General features: G+C 39.8%; 1 protein-coding gene across 7 annotated transcripts in view; it reads left to right on the forward strand.

The window, feature by feature from the left end:
* The window catches only part of kif21b (kinesin family member 21B), a 69,152-nt gene extending 57,188 nt beyond the window's left edge, over positions 1–11,964 (forward strand). For 5 of the 7 annotated variants that reach the window (XM_005731377.1, XM_005731380.1, XM_005731382.1 and 2 more), the window contains 3 exons: positions 1,844–2,043; positions 3,312–3,448; positions 5,469–5,511. In XM_005731377.1, the coding sequence (XP_005731434.1) occupies positions 1,844–2,043; positions 3,312–3,411 (300 nt within the window). In that variant the 3' untranslated portion in view covers positions 3,412–3,448; positions 5,469–5,511. Of the gene's footprint in view, positions 1–1,843; positions 2,044–3,311; positions 3,449–5,468 lie in introns of all 7 variants that reach the window. The other 2 variants (XM_005731381.1, XM_005731383.1) reach the window with 1 other exon arrangement.
* Positions 11,965–17,773: the final 5,809 nt, after the last annotated feature.

Genomic DNA, 17,773 nt, shown 5'->3' on the forward strand with positions numbered 1-17,773 from the left:
CTGTACTGTTATTTTTTATTAAACTTTTCTGGCATTAAACACCTTTTTCAGATCGTCTGTTGCAGGTTTTAATTCAAGGTTGTGATACTGTGATCTTAAGTTTAGCTTTTTTTGTATCGATCATTAGCTGGAACCTGTAAAGTCCATTAATATTATAGAAAGAATAATAGAATGATTAAGCAGCCAGACATATTTATTAAACAGATGTTGCCAGAGTAGGATCCTTCCTAAATTCAGCTGATTATTGTTAGTGTTACACTTTACACATCTGTGAGGGTCAGCTTGGATCCATTTGCGTTGATGTACTATAAATTTCACCATCAGAGGGTGAACACAAGGCTCCATGTGAAATTCCACGTCTGCTTTTATTTTTTTGTGACCTGGAGATACTATACTTGAGAAGGCTGTCTGAGTATAATCCTTATGTGTGAGCACCATGGGCGGGTGTTCAGGTTCTTTCTGTCCTCTGTTAACATCTTTGTCTGCTAGCAGGCAATGTAACCAAACACAGTTTTCATCCAACAGTTACTTTGTCTTGCTGTTTTAAACACACACCTATGTTTATTCAAAGCGATGTGAACTCTGCAGTAGATTATGTGGTACAGAGGAAATTATAGCTATTTGGATAATTTTCCTCCTAACATTGAAATCTCTCCCAGCTCGGACTATTGTTCAGTAGCAGTTTGTGATTTGCAGGTCTGCTGTAGCATAAATTAACCTTATTTTTAATGGTAAATTGCGTTCCTGCAGAGTAAGAAAAAGTGGAATAAGATATGTTCTGTTTTAAATTGTGCATCTTTTTCGACACATGCCAATCAGCCATATACATTTATAAGTAACTGCTAGTACAAATTAGAGGAGTAGAACAGACAAAAAAAAAACCTCCACCAAAACGAACCTGATGGGAACAAAAGTAAGGAGTGACTTTAGAAGAGTGCGCTGTTGTTTTGATTAAAAGCATATCTGAAAAATGCACGAAAATAACATTAATGTCAGAAGCAAATAAAACAGGCAAAAGCAGATTAACATAATAAAAGTTATCCTCCTGTGCAGGTGTTCCACTCTTCAGAGCTAAATTAATCTGCAGCCCAGTAGGCTGAGATAAACAGAATAAAAAAGAAAAACAACAGCAAAGCCAAAGCTTAGGTAATAATAAAAGTTTAATAAAGTCCTGCACAAAATCCAAATCGCGTTTTTGAATATTTCACCTAATTTTAAGAAAAAATAATTTACAAGGTTTAATATCTCCCCTCTGCTAAGATATGGTTCATTATGTTCTTCATTTGTTCCCTTTATTTCATAAATAAATGCAATTTAAAAAAAAAACAAGTGTCCATTTAGATGCTCTTTGTCACAATACAAAAATAAATTCTGGAGCGTGCTCTTGAAATGAATACAATTAATATCATTCTGACAGTTTCTGCATTTTTGTAATGTCAGTGGGGTTATCTTAGCAAACATGAAACAGATATTCCACATTCAGCTCGTACATTGCGCTGCCTTTGTGAAATACTGAATGCGCAGACACACGAGCTAAGAATAACTACGTAAGTGAGTCTAAATACAGTCTCTTATTGAGTCTCTCAACCATACATGTTCTTATATGTTGCCTAGCAACAATGCTGTACCCTTTTCCATTAAAAAAATAAACAAATCCTGTTTTACTGTTGATAATTTCTATCCATTAAACACCAAGCACTTAGCATACTTTATAGAACTTACTTTATAGAACATGGTGACCCAGATGTCTTACAAACATACCTGCTTTAAAACCACTGGATTCATTTTTAATGCAATCCCATCTTTCTTTAACTCCCAACATCTCTTTGCTTTGAATTCACAGCAAATCCCAAACGCCCACAAGGACTGGGTGTGTGCTCTTGCATATGTACCAGGAAGGCCCATGCTGCTGAGCGGCTGCCGCGGCGGCATGCTGAAAGTGTGGAACGTCGACAACTTCACTCCCATTGGAGAGATCAGAGGTCACGAGAGCCCCATTAATGCCATATGTACCAACTCAAGACAGATCTTTACTGCTTCCAGGTAAATTTCATTTAAAACTGTGCCCTGTCATAGTAATGTAACTCCATCAAAGTGTCTAAATACATTGATTAGACATAATGTTATGACCACCTGCCTAAAATTGTGTTGGTTCCCATTTTACTGCCAAAACAGCTCTGATCTGTCGAGGCACAAACTCCACTAGACCCTTGACGGTGTGTTGTGGTATCTGACACCAAGATGTTAGCCCCAGATCCTTTAAGTCCTGTAGGTTTGCCAGGTGGAGCCTTCATGGGTCGGACTTGTCTGTCTAGCACATCCTGCAGATGATTGATTGATTGGATTGAGATCTGGGGAATTTTGGTGCCAGATGAACACTTCAAATTGGTTCTTGTGCTCCTCAAAACGTTGTTGAACAATTTTTACTTTGTGGCTCCTGGAAAGAGGCCACAGGGAATACTTTTTCTCATGTACCCATTGTTGGGGGTCAGACCTGACTGGTCTGCAGCTATGCAGCCCCATTTACAACAAACTGTGATGCAACATGTTATCTGACACCGTTCTATTTGAACCAGTATTAACTTTTGGCCATTAGAGTTACAGTAGCTCCTCACATATGTATATTTAAAGTTTGCATTATTCACTATAGCAATCTCACCCTGCTGTCTATAATAGTGCTCAGCATGTGCATTAGTTTTACCCTTTTGTAATGACCGTGATCTAAACTCACTACAAGAGTTGTTGACAGTAAGAGCAACTGAAGGGTGAGCCTATTAAAAGCATGGATGGGGTGTGGAGGTTGGGAACCAGGGAGCGTAGTGCTTACAATTGAGTTTTATAAACTAGTGGATACTAAAATGTTTGCCCTTTGCCAAAAATGTTTTTCTCAGTGAAATTCTAAATCATGCTGACTTTATCTCAGGCAGTAATCCGCAGGTATGTGTCAGCAGTGAGAAGGTCATACTCCATCCTATTTTTGGCCAGATTTGTTCTGTTGAGCTCGCAGCGGCATCAGACAAAGATAATGCTTATTTACTTGTAAGTGTGTGATGCAGTGAGACATTTTGTGGTTTCCTCAGTCTGCTGGCTTTTATTTATTTTGTTCACTCCTCATTCAGCTGTTGGGCTTTCGCTTGAGATCGACTAACTTCCCTTCACTTCTTATCCTCGTCTTTAATCTCGCTGTTTCTCGGTCACCTTCTCTGCGGCTCATGTTTGGTCTCTCAAACCGCCTTCCTCCTCTCCTCCCTTGTTCTTCACCCCTTCCCTTCCTCCTGCCCCTCTGCTTTCCCCCGTTCTGTCAAACCCAGTGACTGCAGGGTGAAGCTGTGGAACTATGTGCCAGGCTTGACCCCGTGTCTTCCTCGACGGGTCCTGGCCATCAAGGGCCGAGCCACCAGCCTCCCATGATTGCCTGTTCTCTGCTCACCAATCCTTCCCTCCTCTGGTATCGTCTTAACTTACTTCCTCTTTCTTCTCCTTGCCTTTTTTCTTTTCCCTACTATGAATTTTCTTACGTGGGTGACACAAGTTTGTATCGCTTTGCTTTTCTCTTTTTTCTATTTATTTATTTTTTTGTTGGTGTTTTTGTTGTGCCGGTCTGTTTGGCTCAGTTTGTAATCTGTTCGTGGTTAATGGTTTGATTGCGGACCCCTTCTTCCACAAAGACAAACAGCTTCTTCTCGACTGGAAGCAGCTCACAGCTCTGTTCTGAATCTGTCATTTGTGTGTGTGTGTGTGTGTGTGTGTGTGTGTGTGTGTGTGTGTGTGTGTGTGTGTGTGTGTGTGCGTGCAGATGTATTCTGTCTGTGCGTGCTGGACTATTAAAAATGACTATTTTGACATTTAGTTACATAGTTGCTTCAATGAGATTTGAAGATGAGAAAATCAATGCCACCGTATATTTGTTTAATCAATAATGGGCAGTATTTCTGCCGGTGTTCAGCAAACATGGCTGTCTTCAGGGTCCGTCCAGGCTGCGGGGGAGATTTTAAGATGAGAATTGTTTTATTTATTTAGATATAAGCTGCAACTGTGAGTGCATTCATAAAGAGGTAAAAGAGAACAAGGGAAATGGTATAGTTGTTCAACTTGAGACTTCCTTTGATGACAGCAAGCTGAGCCGAAGATGGTAAGATTTTCATTTAGCATGAGCAGGATGGACAGGATTAGGCTGAGCAGTATGGAGATAGAGTTAGAGACTCAAGGCTGGTTTTGACATGTGCAGTGGAGGGATAGTGGATATATTGGACCAAGGATGCTGAATATAGAGTTGCCATGTTGGAGAAAAAGAGGAAGATTACAGAGGAGGTTCATGTATGTAGTTAAGGACGACATGGAGAGGGTTGAAGTGGCAGAAGAGGATGCTAGAGAAAAGGTGAGATGGCAGTAGACAATCTCCTGTGGCGGAGCAGTCAAAAGAAGAAAATAAAAATAAAAAATAAAAATAAAACAGGCTTTAGCTTGGAAAAAGCTCCATGTAGTGCTGTGAAAAACTAAATTCATCCCATGATTCGCTAGATTATAGCAGCAGTAACTGTATGACTTTATCAGTCTTTTGCAACACTTTTATTCTTTTCTTTTTCAGCCTCTCTGTTGTAGATTTGCTGCGGTGCTTGAGGCCATCTGTCGCACACAGGGATGTCCACTCCTGGGAAGATTGGCGCTCTGTTAACACACCAGAAAACTGCCAAAGTTTCTGCTTTTATTGGAGTGCTCACACTTGCTCATGATCAATTAAACCAAGTGAATTTGATTAGCAGTACCTGATTTCTATTTGCCTTCTTAAGTCCTGTGGAAGCAGTAAGGCTGTAGTTAATGCTGTGAAAAAAGAAATGATCAAGTCAACACTTCAAAAACGCTACTTTGTGACCAGTGGGTGACATCACAGCACTACGTCCATCTTATGTATACCGTCTATAGCTTAAAAAATCCACCCAGTCTCTTTCGCTTACCTTTACCAGGGTTGTGCGAGAGGCTGAAGCCTGCTGCCATGGAGCGAGCAGCGGGGTAGACTTTGGACAGTCTTATGAGCAACATATGTGTGTAGTGTTAATTGAAACTGCGATGTTGTTCTGTGCGTTACCCAATTGACTAATACAAAGTGGACCTGAACGGTGAGAATGAGCAAGCGGAACTGTGAAAATGAATCTGCACGGTTAGCAGAGTAACAGTGATGCTGTGGGCGGGTTAATTGGATTTACTTGTTGCAGAGTTATGAACCTGCTCCTAAACTTTAGGTTGGAGAGGTGTTTTTACTATGACACCATGTGGAAGGGTCTTTAATGAAGTCTGTGTGTGTTCGAAGTGCTCTTTGAAGTTCGTGTCTTTGTGTTGTGTCTGATGTACAATGACTTGTTTTGAAAGCAGGAGTGCCTGATTGATGTTCTGTTATTTTCTCCCCTTTGTTGTGTTCGCCTTGATTTTCGACTGCTCATCATCCCACCTCTCTGTCTCTTCGTCTCCAGCGACAAGACGGTGAAGATCTGGCTGTCAAAGGTGTGGAGGAAGAGGTGAGAACCGGCGGGACGGCGGTTCCTTTGTCAGCCATTTTTCCACAACTTGAGCCACTGATCTGTGACCTGCTCGCTTCTACCACAGAAATGTGACACTGAAATCACAGTTTCCAAGGCGATCGGAGTGTCTTTTTTTGTCCTTCTTTGTCACAAGGCAACACGACAAAGCCGAGGTGAAATATGTAGTCAAAAGAAAAAGTCTTTGCCTTTCAGATTGTTTTTTACTGCCAATTTGAAAGTGCCATTCAAATGTGGTGCTACTTGGAAAAGATAAACAGCATCGTGCCTGGCTGTGTGTGTGCATCAGGCAAAAAGGGATTCTCTCCTGACATGAAAACTACTGCAACTTGGTGTCAAATAAATGAAAAAGTGTCCTTCTGTTCCTTCAAACAGTGAGCTGGACCTGCTCAGAGACATGTGTATTCATGCATCTGTTGTTTGAAAATTAAGACACAGCCTGAATTTAAAAAAAAAAAAAAACAAAACCCCAAGAGGGACGCTAAAGAACTGAGACCTGTGTTCATCCATTCGGGAGCGTTGTGGCTGTTAGGACGCTGAACACAAGTGGACAATCATACTGTGTGTTCACAGCAGTGGATCAACAGACTATCTTGGAAATACCATCACTTAGTCTTCTGCTTTTGACTGTGTTTTCTCCCTTTACGATCAACTTCCTCTCACTATCTTAGTGGAACTTTATTGTTTTTCATTTTTGTAATATCTTGTGTTAATTTATTATTTTCCCTACCTCAGTTGTTTTGGACTTACAGTATGAGGTGGGAGTGAACATTTTTACGGGTCTCCGTGTACAAAAACACCTGGTGCTCCACATATTGAAGTCTTTTTTTCTTTAATGCTCTGAGTAGCTCCTGGTCTCTGTGTGGATTTGTCCTCTGTGGGCCTCGGGTTATCAGACTGTCTGGCTGCTGACCTTGCAAATAGGAAACACGTCCAGTAGCACAACCGAGGTAGCACTGGTCCTGGAGGACCCGAACAGACTTTATTATCTGCTCTGTGAAGTGCTAACTGCGGCAAAAATAAGAAACACCCCTGCAGATGCACACGACACAAACAGAAGACACTCCTCACACGTTCTTGAGTGCCGCATCGAGGGCAGAGAGCCAGATCATTATCCAAACCAACCTTCAGTGTGTGTGGCTCATACCTGCCATTTATCCTCGACGCAAAGCATAATAGGAGCGCTACTCGTTTCCCCCGGCCTTTTTTCCTGCTCCACTCTGATCTTTGAGGTTAGTAAGAGTGTCAGACTGACCAGCCTTACTGAGGAGTCCACCTCTTTCCCAGCTACTTCTCCAGGAAGCCAATTTAATTAGAGGTCTCGCAGCTCTCACCAGCTTTTCAGGCAAGATTACTTGGGTGAAAGTAGGTCATAACTGAGAGGGATTTATTATTAACATCCCAATTTTCTTCCACCCACTATTTGCTGCTATACTTACAGACAGGAATAAACTTCCTATACCTGTGCACTGATGTACAAATCTGTTTATGTGGCAGATTATGTGTGTGGGCAGCACATACATATGCACAAACTGTGGACACACACAAATAGACAATTTCAGAGGATGTTTCGGTTATCCATCTTGCCTGATAGGTCCTGACGTCCCTCACTGTGTTGATTTAGTGTCTCTTTAATGAAACGGATTCAGCACTGCCATGTTCCACTGAGACAAACGTACACGTCCATACATGTCGACGGGTGACAGCGACTCTTTAAAGTCATTTAAAAATCTCCTTTGTTTTTTTTTGTCTGACACCTTAAAATGGCAAGCATTCACATCTATTAACTTTTCCTGTACTGCTCCAAAATGACAAGAGCTTCTTTTAACACATAGATGTCTTACCGTTCAATTACAAAAAAACAGCAACACACAATTCACACTCTCTTAGTATTACAGCTAAGCTTCGTTCAGTTAGGCAATATCACTCGGTTTGTTAAAAAAATAATATATTGGTGATTTAGTGCACTTTTCCTTATAAAAGACCCAGAGACATACAGTATGTAGTTGAGTTAAGTGATGCTGGGATCATAAAACAGTGTTCACGTTCAAAAGCGTGCTGAGAGTATGAAGTGCTTTCAGCAGGCTTTCTATCAACTCTGCTCTGATACGTGAGTATGTTCTGCTGCTGTTTCATGTGTCCAACATGAGTTTGAAGCTGCTTACACTCCAAAAACAGTGACATGCAGAAGTTTGAGCACCCCCTTTAAAAATGTCTATTAGTGCCAATGGCTTGGCAAGTAATGTTTGTAAATTTTTATTTTAGCGTTTTTTTTGCAAAAAAAGGTTTCCCCAGCCACTGACTTAAACATAAGACCAAAGCTCGATTTATTGACTTAAGTATTAATTTTTTTCATCCAACCAACTGAGCACTCAAAGCTTTTTCTACAAGTTTCATTCAGAAAATTCACTTTCTACCACTGACACAGAGTCACACTCCAGTGGCACATTGTGGCTAACTTCAGTATCTTGGCCAGGGTTTTCCCGGCACGTGGACTGAAGGAGTCAGGGATCGAGCCACTGACTTTCTGATTGGTAGACAGCCCACTTTACCACCTGAACTCTCCCCAGACGTCTTTATACACTGTGACCGCAAACTTCTGTTGTGACTTCATCGGTCCACCAGACTTCTCTTTAGGATTTCTAGACCTCAACTTAACCATCCATCGTTCCTTTTAACCACCATCTCTCATTTATGTTTACTAACTGACCGCCTCCTCAAAAACACTTTCCTATCTTCTTATAGCTGTTGCTGTGTGGGCATCAATTATTTACATTTTTAGAGTGCTAGGCAGCTGCTGAAGGAGGACAGTGACTGCTCTAGTGTTGGAGCATGAGTATTTGCAAAGCCTTTAATAATTTGCATCATCATCAAGCCACGGCCCAAACGACAGAACTAAGGTCTGAGATCTCAGATCTCTTGGGATGCTCAAACTTTTGCGTGCCACTTTATCGGGGTTTTGGAGTTCTTTTTTTTAGGTGGGGAGGTTGTAATGAATGCAAACATTTTTATGGGGTCAGTATGATGAAGCATTCTTGGGTGTTATTTTTGCTATGATTAGAAACTCAGGTAAAGGTTGAAGGATAATATTAGTCATAACTTGACCCTGTGAATTTAGCTAGCTTTTTGAATCAAACAAATGCCTTGTTTGACAGATTTTTTTACTTTGAGAAAAATGGTACTGTCAGTCTGTAAAATAGCCATTTTCATGTTTTGATTTTGCATCTGATTCCCTTTACTTGTTATCTTTGTACTGTGCTTTTGTGTACAGAGCGTACACAGTTAAGATAGCATCTTCCCAATTTGGCCAAAGAAGAAGATGTGCACTGAATTTTGACCATAAATATGTACAAAATAGGGTATTTGTATAGTAGTTTGAATATAAAACTGGACTGAGTGTTGAAAAATGTGATCAGTGGGGTAATTAAACTCCCAAACTAACAAGTTGTATACTTTGACTCCACCGTACACTATGTATTTATCTGTGCCAATTAGCCAAACTGACCCTGCTCACCAGGTTGGTGATGTGTTTCACATGGTAATAATGCTGAGAAAGGATTTAGCTCATTTTTCAAAACATCTCCATATTTCTATTTAATGCTAGGATCTTGTAGTTCTGTAGCTTTAGGCACTCTCTGTGGTGCCCTGTGCTTGTACATTTTCTGAACGATGCAGATGGTGCTGATCAGAAGTCCAGAAACACCTTTGGGGGGAAGGGGTAATTTAAATGATGTACACCTGAATCAAAATCTCCTAAATGTCTGAATTTGGACTTGTTGACTGTTAATGCGTCACGCAAAAGATGCAATACAAAAATGATGACTCTGCATAAAATCTACTCAGAGAGTTATTATAAACATGCAGAAGCAATAAACTATCATCTGACCTTGGATCAGCCCAACCTTGAGTTGCCCCAAACTCTGAGACTTGTACTTCAGCATCACTTCATTACTTGACGATGTGTAAATAGTTGTGCCAATTACTTTTAACGTATTACAGAGGAGATGCCATTGAGATTAAGTGTCGCTCCTTTCTCATTGGCTGACTTCAGCTGAATCTCTGATAGCTAGATTTAGTCATACTTTGAAAATGAACACAAGGCTGTTTTGCAGCTATGTAATTAAGCCATGTTTTAGACTCAGTTTACAAAGAAAAGCTCCAGCCATGAAAAACATACTGAAAAGAGGACATCCATTTAGATCTGTAGTAGGAGTAGAAATGAGTAATAATAATGTTTCTGCTGATATATTATGTAAGATAATAATTCTGTCATAAAAAAGACAGATCCCTGTTGTCCATTTTTTTTATAATCATGGGAAGAAGAAGTTGTAGATTTTTATAGCTCCAGCTGATATGTTGCTTAATCTGTAAAACCCATTAATCTGTAATCAATAGGAATCTTCCTAAAGACTAATTTTGCTAGTAAGTTAGATGAGATAAAATAATAACATTGGCCAGACATATTTTGTGTGGAGCCATATGAAACCGTTAATCATGTTTAATTGTTATCAGTTAGTATTTCAAATTTACTTATCTGTATAGCACTTTCTGCCATGTATAATGTTGCAAAAACAAAAAGTATTTTGCAGTGGTGGCTAACCTTTGGCTAACCTTAGCAGGGCTAGCTACAGTAGCGTTGGGCTCTTCCTAGCGTCCACATTCCAGTGCACAATATCGTTGCACATCACGTCAGATGCCTGGTTACTTTCCAGTTTATCGTGACAAAGCTGACATACAGTCTCTCTTAATTTAGTTTTTTAAAATTCTGCACAACAGCACTGGCTAGCATGGTTAGCACCAGATGCCACGGTGGCGCAGCAAGTTCTTTGAACCAGTTATTGCCGTTGTACATGAAGAAAAAAAGGACAATACATTTAACTGACTAGCACTGATTAGCAAGAGCAGCAATATTTAAATGTCTAGTCGACTAGTTGCACATCTTGTTAAACATTAAATATCCAAAAGCAGCACCCCCAGTGTTAGTTAAAAAAGCAAAGCTGCGAACAACAAAACAAGCGCTCACACAACCATTTGCTGAGCCCCACTACAAGTTAGTGTTGGTACATGTTCACAGTTTATATTGATAGCTGTGGAAATCCACAGCTATATATAAGGACATACTTGGACAGGCGTCACAGTGGTTTGATTTATTTTTATCTATTCTTGCAAGGTCATTTTCTTTTGCTGCAGAAAATGTAACAAAAACCCAGCGAGCAAATCTGATGCTCTTTAAAACAGGTTTCAGTGCTCATTTCCCTCCAAACCAAATAAAGATGAGGGCAGAGCTGCTTTTGTTACTCTTTGCTCTCATTGCTGTAGTTGTTCCAGTTCTGAACAGGTATTTTTGTAATGTAGCCCTACACAATGTGAAATTGTCATTTGGTTTAGGAAATAATGCTAGGGTACTTCTGTAGGTGGTAAACTGCTTACTTGCTACTGTCATTTACTTCTGTAAAGGATAAAATAGACAGTGCTACTATTATTATCTCTTTACACAGGATATTGATCACAGTAGAGGCCCGTTCACAATATTTTAGCATGTTTACAAATCCAAATTCGCTTTTTCTTATTACATTTTTGAAACTATGACTTGGTCTGTTGCTGTTTTGGTGGTGGGGCTTAGCAAATGGTGAATTGACTGAATACAAAATATAAATCTATTAGTTTTCACAGGCAAGAAAATTCAACATAGGACTACAGAACAGATTGGAGAGTCAAGCTGCCAGTCAGACCAATCGTGTGATTACCACCTTTAGCCCTTTGTTTCCAGCCCAGCCGTCTTATGACTGTATGGGGGGGAAAAAAACTCAAGTAGTCAGTCTCTCAGCATTAGCCTCATGCCTCATCCAACAGGCCTTACTGCCTTATCAAACAGAAGGTGCACGTAGGACATTGATAATCATTCGCCAAATATCCTGAATCTCTGATGACTGTAGATTGTCCTACAGATTGTGGAATTCTGTTCTTAGTGAGTCACCGTCTCTGCTTGCTTTATCATTATGGCTGAAAAAGACTTTCAACTTTGCCTCAGGCTGCTGAGAGGATAGGATCGTGTCTAGGCACAATCAAGAGGGCACTTTACGGCTCTGCTGCTTGTCAGTGAATCTCTATCACACACCAACACACGTCTCCTCTGCAGCGGCTCGAGTGCTTTTTTTCTCCTGGTGTGTGTAGCATGGTAACAATATGTGGCAGTGTCTGTGAAAAATGTACTTGTGGGACATTCATGCAGGGTCAAAGGTCATGTGTGCCTTTTATTGCACAGACTACTCCCTCTTAAATGACTGTAAATATCTGTACTTTTTTTTTAATATATATATATGATAATGTGCATGCAACCAACCCATGTAAAATAGGTTTGAACTGTAAATAATGTAAATAAATATTTAAAGAAGGATCCAGTGTTTCCTCAAGACAATAAATCAGTTCAAAACAAGTGCATTTTGTGGTTTTGAATTCAATGCGATGTAATGTTTGTGCATCCGGCTCAGATCTTTTAGACTTCTTCTGTACGCATTTTGAGTAGTTTTTCAAGCAAAATGTCATCAACATTCACTGATTTTAGCCCTTTAAATGTAAGAATATGCGGATTATGTGGTATTCCTGTACCAGATATATCTCACTAAGCTTGACGAATGAGTAATGAGCATTCTTCAAAGGATAATTTAAATAAAGGTTACCAAAGCTCTATTGTGGATCATAAAGAAATATCAAAAGTCCCTTTGGAGAAGATGAAACTCATTATCAGACATTTAGTTTTGTTATTAGTTATCGTATTTGCCCAGCTTTCTAACTTCTTAGCTCTCGAATCTGTCTGATATGAAAGACCAAAGGATCTCTTACGTTGCAGATGGGAGAGGAGTTATGATCATTCAGTACAAACAGACCAACAGGTTGTAGACGATGAAATGTAGACATGGGAGGGCATGTTTTTCAACTAGATTCATTTCTTTCTACTTCAGGGATAGAGATGCATTTCCAAAACTCATAAATCTTCATTTCCTTTGCAAACTCTGATCATTAACTTGTGTCGGGCTGCGCCTGGCCCAGCCGCGATGGGAGACACAAGCACTGTGATGTACGATGGCCATTAACGCCTCAGAGGAGGCAGAAACCATTTGACGATGCCAGTCACAAACAAATAAACATCCATACACAAACCCTGTCACATCCCAGCTGCATGTGCTCCATCTGCTCTCTTCATACAGCAAACTGCTGAAATTTCATTTGAATGCCTCCGTCTGTTTCATTACACTTCAACGTTCCAGTAAGTCTGTTTTCACTAGCTGATCCATCAGTCCCTGTCCTACAATATTCATCACCTTGTAACTAAAAAACACAATATGAAACTCAGCCAAATACCCCGAGAGTGTAGCTGTGTTCTATATCCAGAGTGTACTGGTAGGTAAAACAAAATGAAAGTTTCCAGTATCACAGTAACCTTGGGTTTTTGCAATAATGGCAGTGTCAGTGGGCCACTTGGCTGGTCTGTCACTTTCCACAGTTTGCAGAAAGAAATCTGTGGACGTTGCAGACATTCTCAGTTCAACTCTTTGATTTTTACAGTAAGGAAATACCTGCAGAACTACTGATATTCCTGTCAGCTTTAACATTTTCTGCTTGTGTTACAAAAGCTTTAAACACCTAAAACTCTGACTGATGCTGTCTTTATTTTCACAGGTGAGCCTCACAGTACCAGCAGCAGTAGTTGCGCAGTCCAACTCCCCATATCTTAAAAGGGATTTAAATTAAAGGCTCATACATGAGTACTGTTCACCTGCCAAAACACAGCTTGATGCTGCCTGTTAGCATAGACATAGTGGATAATTTAGCTAAAGACCCAGACATTTTCCTTGGTAATCAGTGGAAACCAAAACAGAGCCCAAACTGAATATGCCTGAAGTTCAAAGCTAATGTATGATACACATTCACCAGCATGAAAGGTGCTTTTGTTTCAGTTTTAATAATAAATAGAACTAAAATTGACATTGTCGCAACTGCTCAGTGTGTTATGAGCTGCCACTTAGGAAGCACACACACTTTTCCAACTGAATTCTTAAAACCTTACTTTATATGACTGATCCTAAATAGACAATAACAGAAATGACACTTTATTATATAATTTATTAGAGTCCCCCCCTTTTTGATGATAATGCAAGCGAGGAGGAGCGACATTATGGAAACGAGCCCAACTGTGGAAAAGGATTAAGACTGAGACAGAAGATGAAACACAAAAAAGAAAGGAGTTTGGTTTTGAGTGCTGGCTGGGGAAGAAGAAGAATCATGTTGAGGGGGGGAGGGGTTACAATAAATGGGAAGCTGCAGGCTTATTATTTTAAATAAAATGAAGACGCAGTAGGAAGCACCTCCAGTGTGACATTAAGGGAGGTAAACTGAGAACATGCTCCACACATATTGAATAGGAAACTGAACAAATGTGTGGAGCGCAAAAGCTGAACAATTTGCTAATGCTATACCTTGAAAGAACATATACACGGATAATAACTGTGGAATTAGAGCCTTTATAGCGAATGATTGACACTTTAGGTTAGAACCTTATTCACTCTACATAAATTCACACTTAGGAAGAGAAATAAGTGAGAGGTACTCTGAGAGACAGTCGTGAACTGAGGATATTAGCGCTGAAGAACTAATAAACTTCTTTTCCTGCAAAAAAACAAACCACTGTTTTTCACTCAAACAGCAAGCATTTGCACATTTGTGCACCCACTGAGCACAGCCTTGGACTATCAGCCATATACCACAGTCTAATCCCATTATGCACTCTCTCTTTGAGTCCGGGTTTACGCACACCCCGATGCTCTGTGGTACCAGGCTTATTCACATCAGAGGGACACTCAGTCATTCATGAACACAGACGGAAAAAGCACAGTGCTGATTTAATAATTATGTTTAGTGGGAGCTTTTGTGAAACACTGTTCATGAGTGTATAATATACTGAATACTTAATTAATTGACAGATTAGTCATATTCAAGTAGGCAGGTTCACTAGAAATGACTCAGCTATAAGGCCAGAGACACATTCAGTGTCACTGTCATAGGTGAAAACCAACGCTTTCTTTGTTTGTCACTGACAAACTTTACAGTCCAGAGCTAATTGGCTTCATATTATGACATTAACAATGTAATTATAATTCGGAGATGTTCACTGAATCATTTTCTCAGTTTTAAAGGAACAATTTTTCATTTTGAGAAGTACACTTCTTGCCAAGAGTCGAATAAGAAGATCTGTTCCACACAGGTTCTGATTTCCCTTAGTGGCTGCTGTCCTGAGACCACAGTGCGCCTCTACAGTTATACAACAATTACCTCAAACCATTATGATGAGCCCAAACTCCTTTGATGATTTCCCCTTTGCTGTGATGAAGACCTGAAACTATTTTAGAATATGCTATCCTCCTGTCGCCATAATTATCTCCAGTGCGTAACTGTGACCTCTGACTATTTAATTTGGCTAAGATGTGACAGCGCCTGGTGTAATCAGTGCAGCTGAGAATAGAGCACCTCACTGTTAATTCTTCCAACAACCAACAACTAAGTCTTGTAAAATGTGGTAAATAAAAAAAAGTGAGTGGTTGACTGAATCAATTTTAACGTGAAGCATCATGCAACGAAGCAGGCGATGGGTTTAGGGCTAAGGGGACGCTGGTTTGACTCAGTGTTGAGCAGGTGACGCTCTCCCTCTGCTTTCCTCTTACTGTCTGTCAATAATGTTGAAAAAAGCCAAAAAAAAAACCAACCATGGGTTAAGTTCATGATATCTACAGTACTTGCCATCTTGCCAGTTTCCTTAACTCCACGAGAGACAGGGAAATCAGTATTATGGGCAACTTATTAAGGTTGCTGTGAGCTTTATGACCCTAGCTCCAACTTTTGCTTATTGCATACAATTTAAGTTAATCTGGGGAAAGGATCTCTAACCGGAGCTCCACCATCATTAATTGTTAGATGGCTTGTTATGGAGTCTTAGCATAAAGACCTAGGTTGAATCAGTCCAAAGATACCTTTATGGCTCTCTATTTATCTGTAATGTTGTAAGAAAATAGAAAAAAGAAAGGGAACCCCCCCCCCCCCAAAACGAAACAACAGATTGCACAACATGCTAGCTAGTTTGCCCCGTTCCCATCTTTGTGCTAAACTCACAGGCTGCTGGCTTTAGCTCAGTATTACAAAATATGGAGTTGATCCTCTCATCTAACCTGATCATAAAGGTGTGGAAGTAAGTATGCAACTTATTTGAAAAGTTCCCAGTCAGTAGGTCTAGAAATGATTGATTTCAAGGATAGCTCTGTTTGTGCTGTGCACTATTCTGTATATTTTTTCACTTGGTGAAGTTTTTTTGGATTTAATGTTCCTTTTGTTTGCAATTTTCTCTCTTGTGGCTCTTGAGTCACCCAGCTGAATGTATTTACAACAACATCATCTACATCAAGAATCATAAAATGGGTCACTTTGTGTATGAAAATACAAATACTTTCTCACAGATCATTACAACTGCAGACAAAACAACAGATTTATGACAACAGGTTAAATCACACATAATGTGTTGTGAAATAGCTATTTATTTATAATTTTTTTTCTTTATTTAAATACTTTCCAGTCCCCTTTTGAATCCACTTTCTTGGTATTTCCATGTAATGTGTGCTTCTGCCTCTCACTTTGTCTTCTTCTCTGAGTCTTTTTCTTTTGCTTGCTTTTTTGTGCTGCTTTTCCATGGCAGGAAGTTGTAGGATACCAGAACGGTGAGAAGGTAAGTAGCCATGCCAGTGTATCCACCGATTACGAGACACAGCGGCTGTGCCAGCACGAACAGACAGAACACGTTCATCGACGCGTGGTCGGTCAGCTCCACCCGGTCATCCTGCGCGGCCTTCATCACTCCAAAGAAATACATCAGTGCCAGCGCCGGATAAAAGGCCAGTTCCATCACGATGATGAAGATGACGTGGTGCCTTTGGATTTAACGTGCATAGTATTTAAAAGTAGTTTGTAAAAATCCACTGACTTATTGAGTATTTTCAGAGACACACTCACCCTCATGAAATACGCTCTCTCCCAGACAGAAATCCCTCTCAAGTGTGAAAGAGGCTGTGACAGAAAAACAGACTGGGACCTTTGATCCTTCATCACAACAGTCTTGTCAAACATTAGCCACCTACTTTCTTCCTTATCGGGACACTCGAAGGTTGTTGACATCTCAACGTGATCTGGTGTTTTTTTTTAAAAAAAACACCCTTTTAAATACTCCACCTGACCAACACAGTGTGCTTTCATGCGCATCATCTAAAAAGTTAGCGCGTTCCTCAACAGTTCTTAAAATATGTCAAATTAACTTTCATTTTTTGAGCACATGAATAAGCTGACTTGTGTGAACTGAATGACGTATCATAAATTAATTACGTTATAAAATCTTGAACTTTACTTTTACACAGCATGTCTCATGAAATGTTATTTTTTTAACATCTTTTGGGATCTGACGTCAAACATACACACAAAAGAAAACTATTCAGTTTGAAAACTATAGACTAAGTTTCAAGAGATCGACATTCGGGGTCAGGAGGACATTTTTTTCCTTTTTTTTCCTAGTGTAGCGTTAGAGTGGAATACTGATACCACTTTAATGCCTGTACACCAAATATGACGCTGCTGCCATTAGTTAGCATAGAAGAAACAGGACTGCCACTTCAGACTTGTGGTGGTAATAACATTTAATTACATGTAATTACAAGGTAATAACCAGGTAATACTTGTATCAACCTTGGTTTTAAGCTGATCCTCTGACTGAAATGTATAAAATGCACAGAACCATTTAGTAACAGTAGTTTGTACTGTAAAGTGTTTGTTTAGGTAGTATAGTAACCTGTCAGGATTACAGAGATAATCTGTGTACAGATGTTTTTACTTATTAGGACACTATGACCATATGATAATACAGAAATTAAAGCTACTTTATGGCCTTAACTCCCCCCCTCCTCCTGCCCCTCCCCCCTTTGTTTGAATGTAATAAAGTAAATATTATATGTTTGATGTTGTGGCTTATTACCTGGAAGCATTTGTGGTAGTTTCTTTGCAACAATAACCATAAAACTGGGGTGAAAAATGCAACTATAGAAAAAGTAATAACAGATTAAACCAAATGCTGGGAGGTATAATGATGACCTGCAAACTATTGTGTTAGTTTTTTCTGTAACAACAATGACTCAGGGCTGGAAATAAAA

This window comes from Pundamilia nyererei, unplaced genomic scaffold (genome assembly GCF_000239375.1).
Source record: "Pundamilia nyererei isolate P.nyererei 1_Seehausen unplaced genomic scaffold, PunNye1.0 scaffold00042, whole genome shotgun sequence".
Taxonomy (NCBI): domain Eukaryota; kingdom Metazoa; phylum Chordata; class Actinopteri; order Cichliformes; family Cichlidae; genus Pundamilia; species Pundamilia nyererei.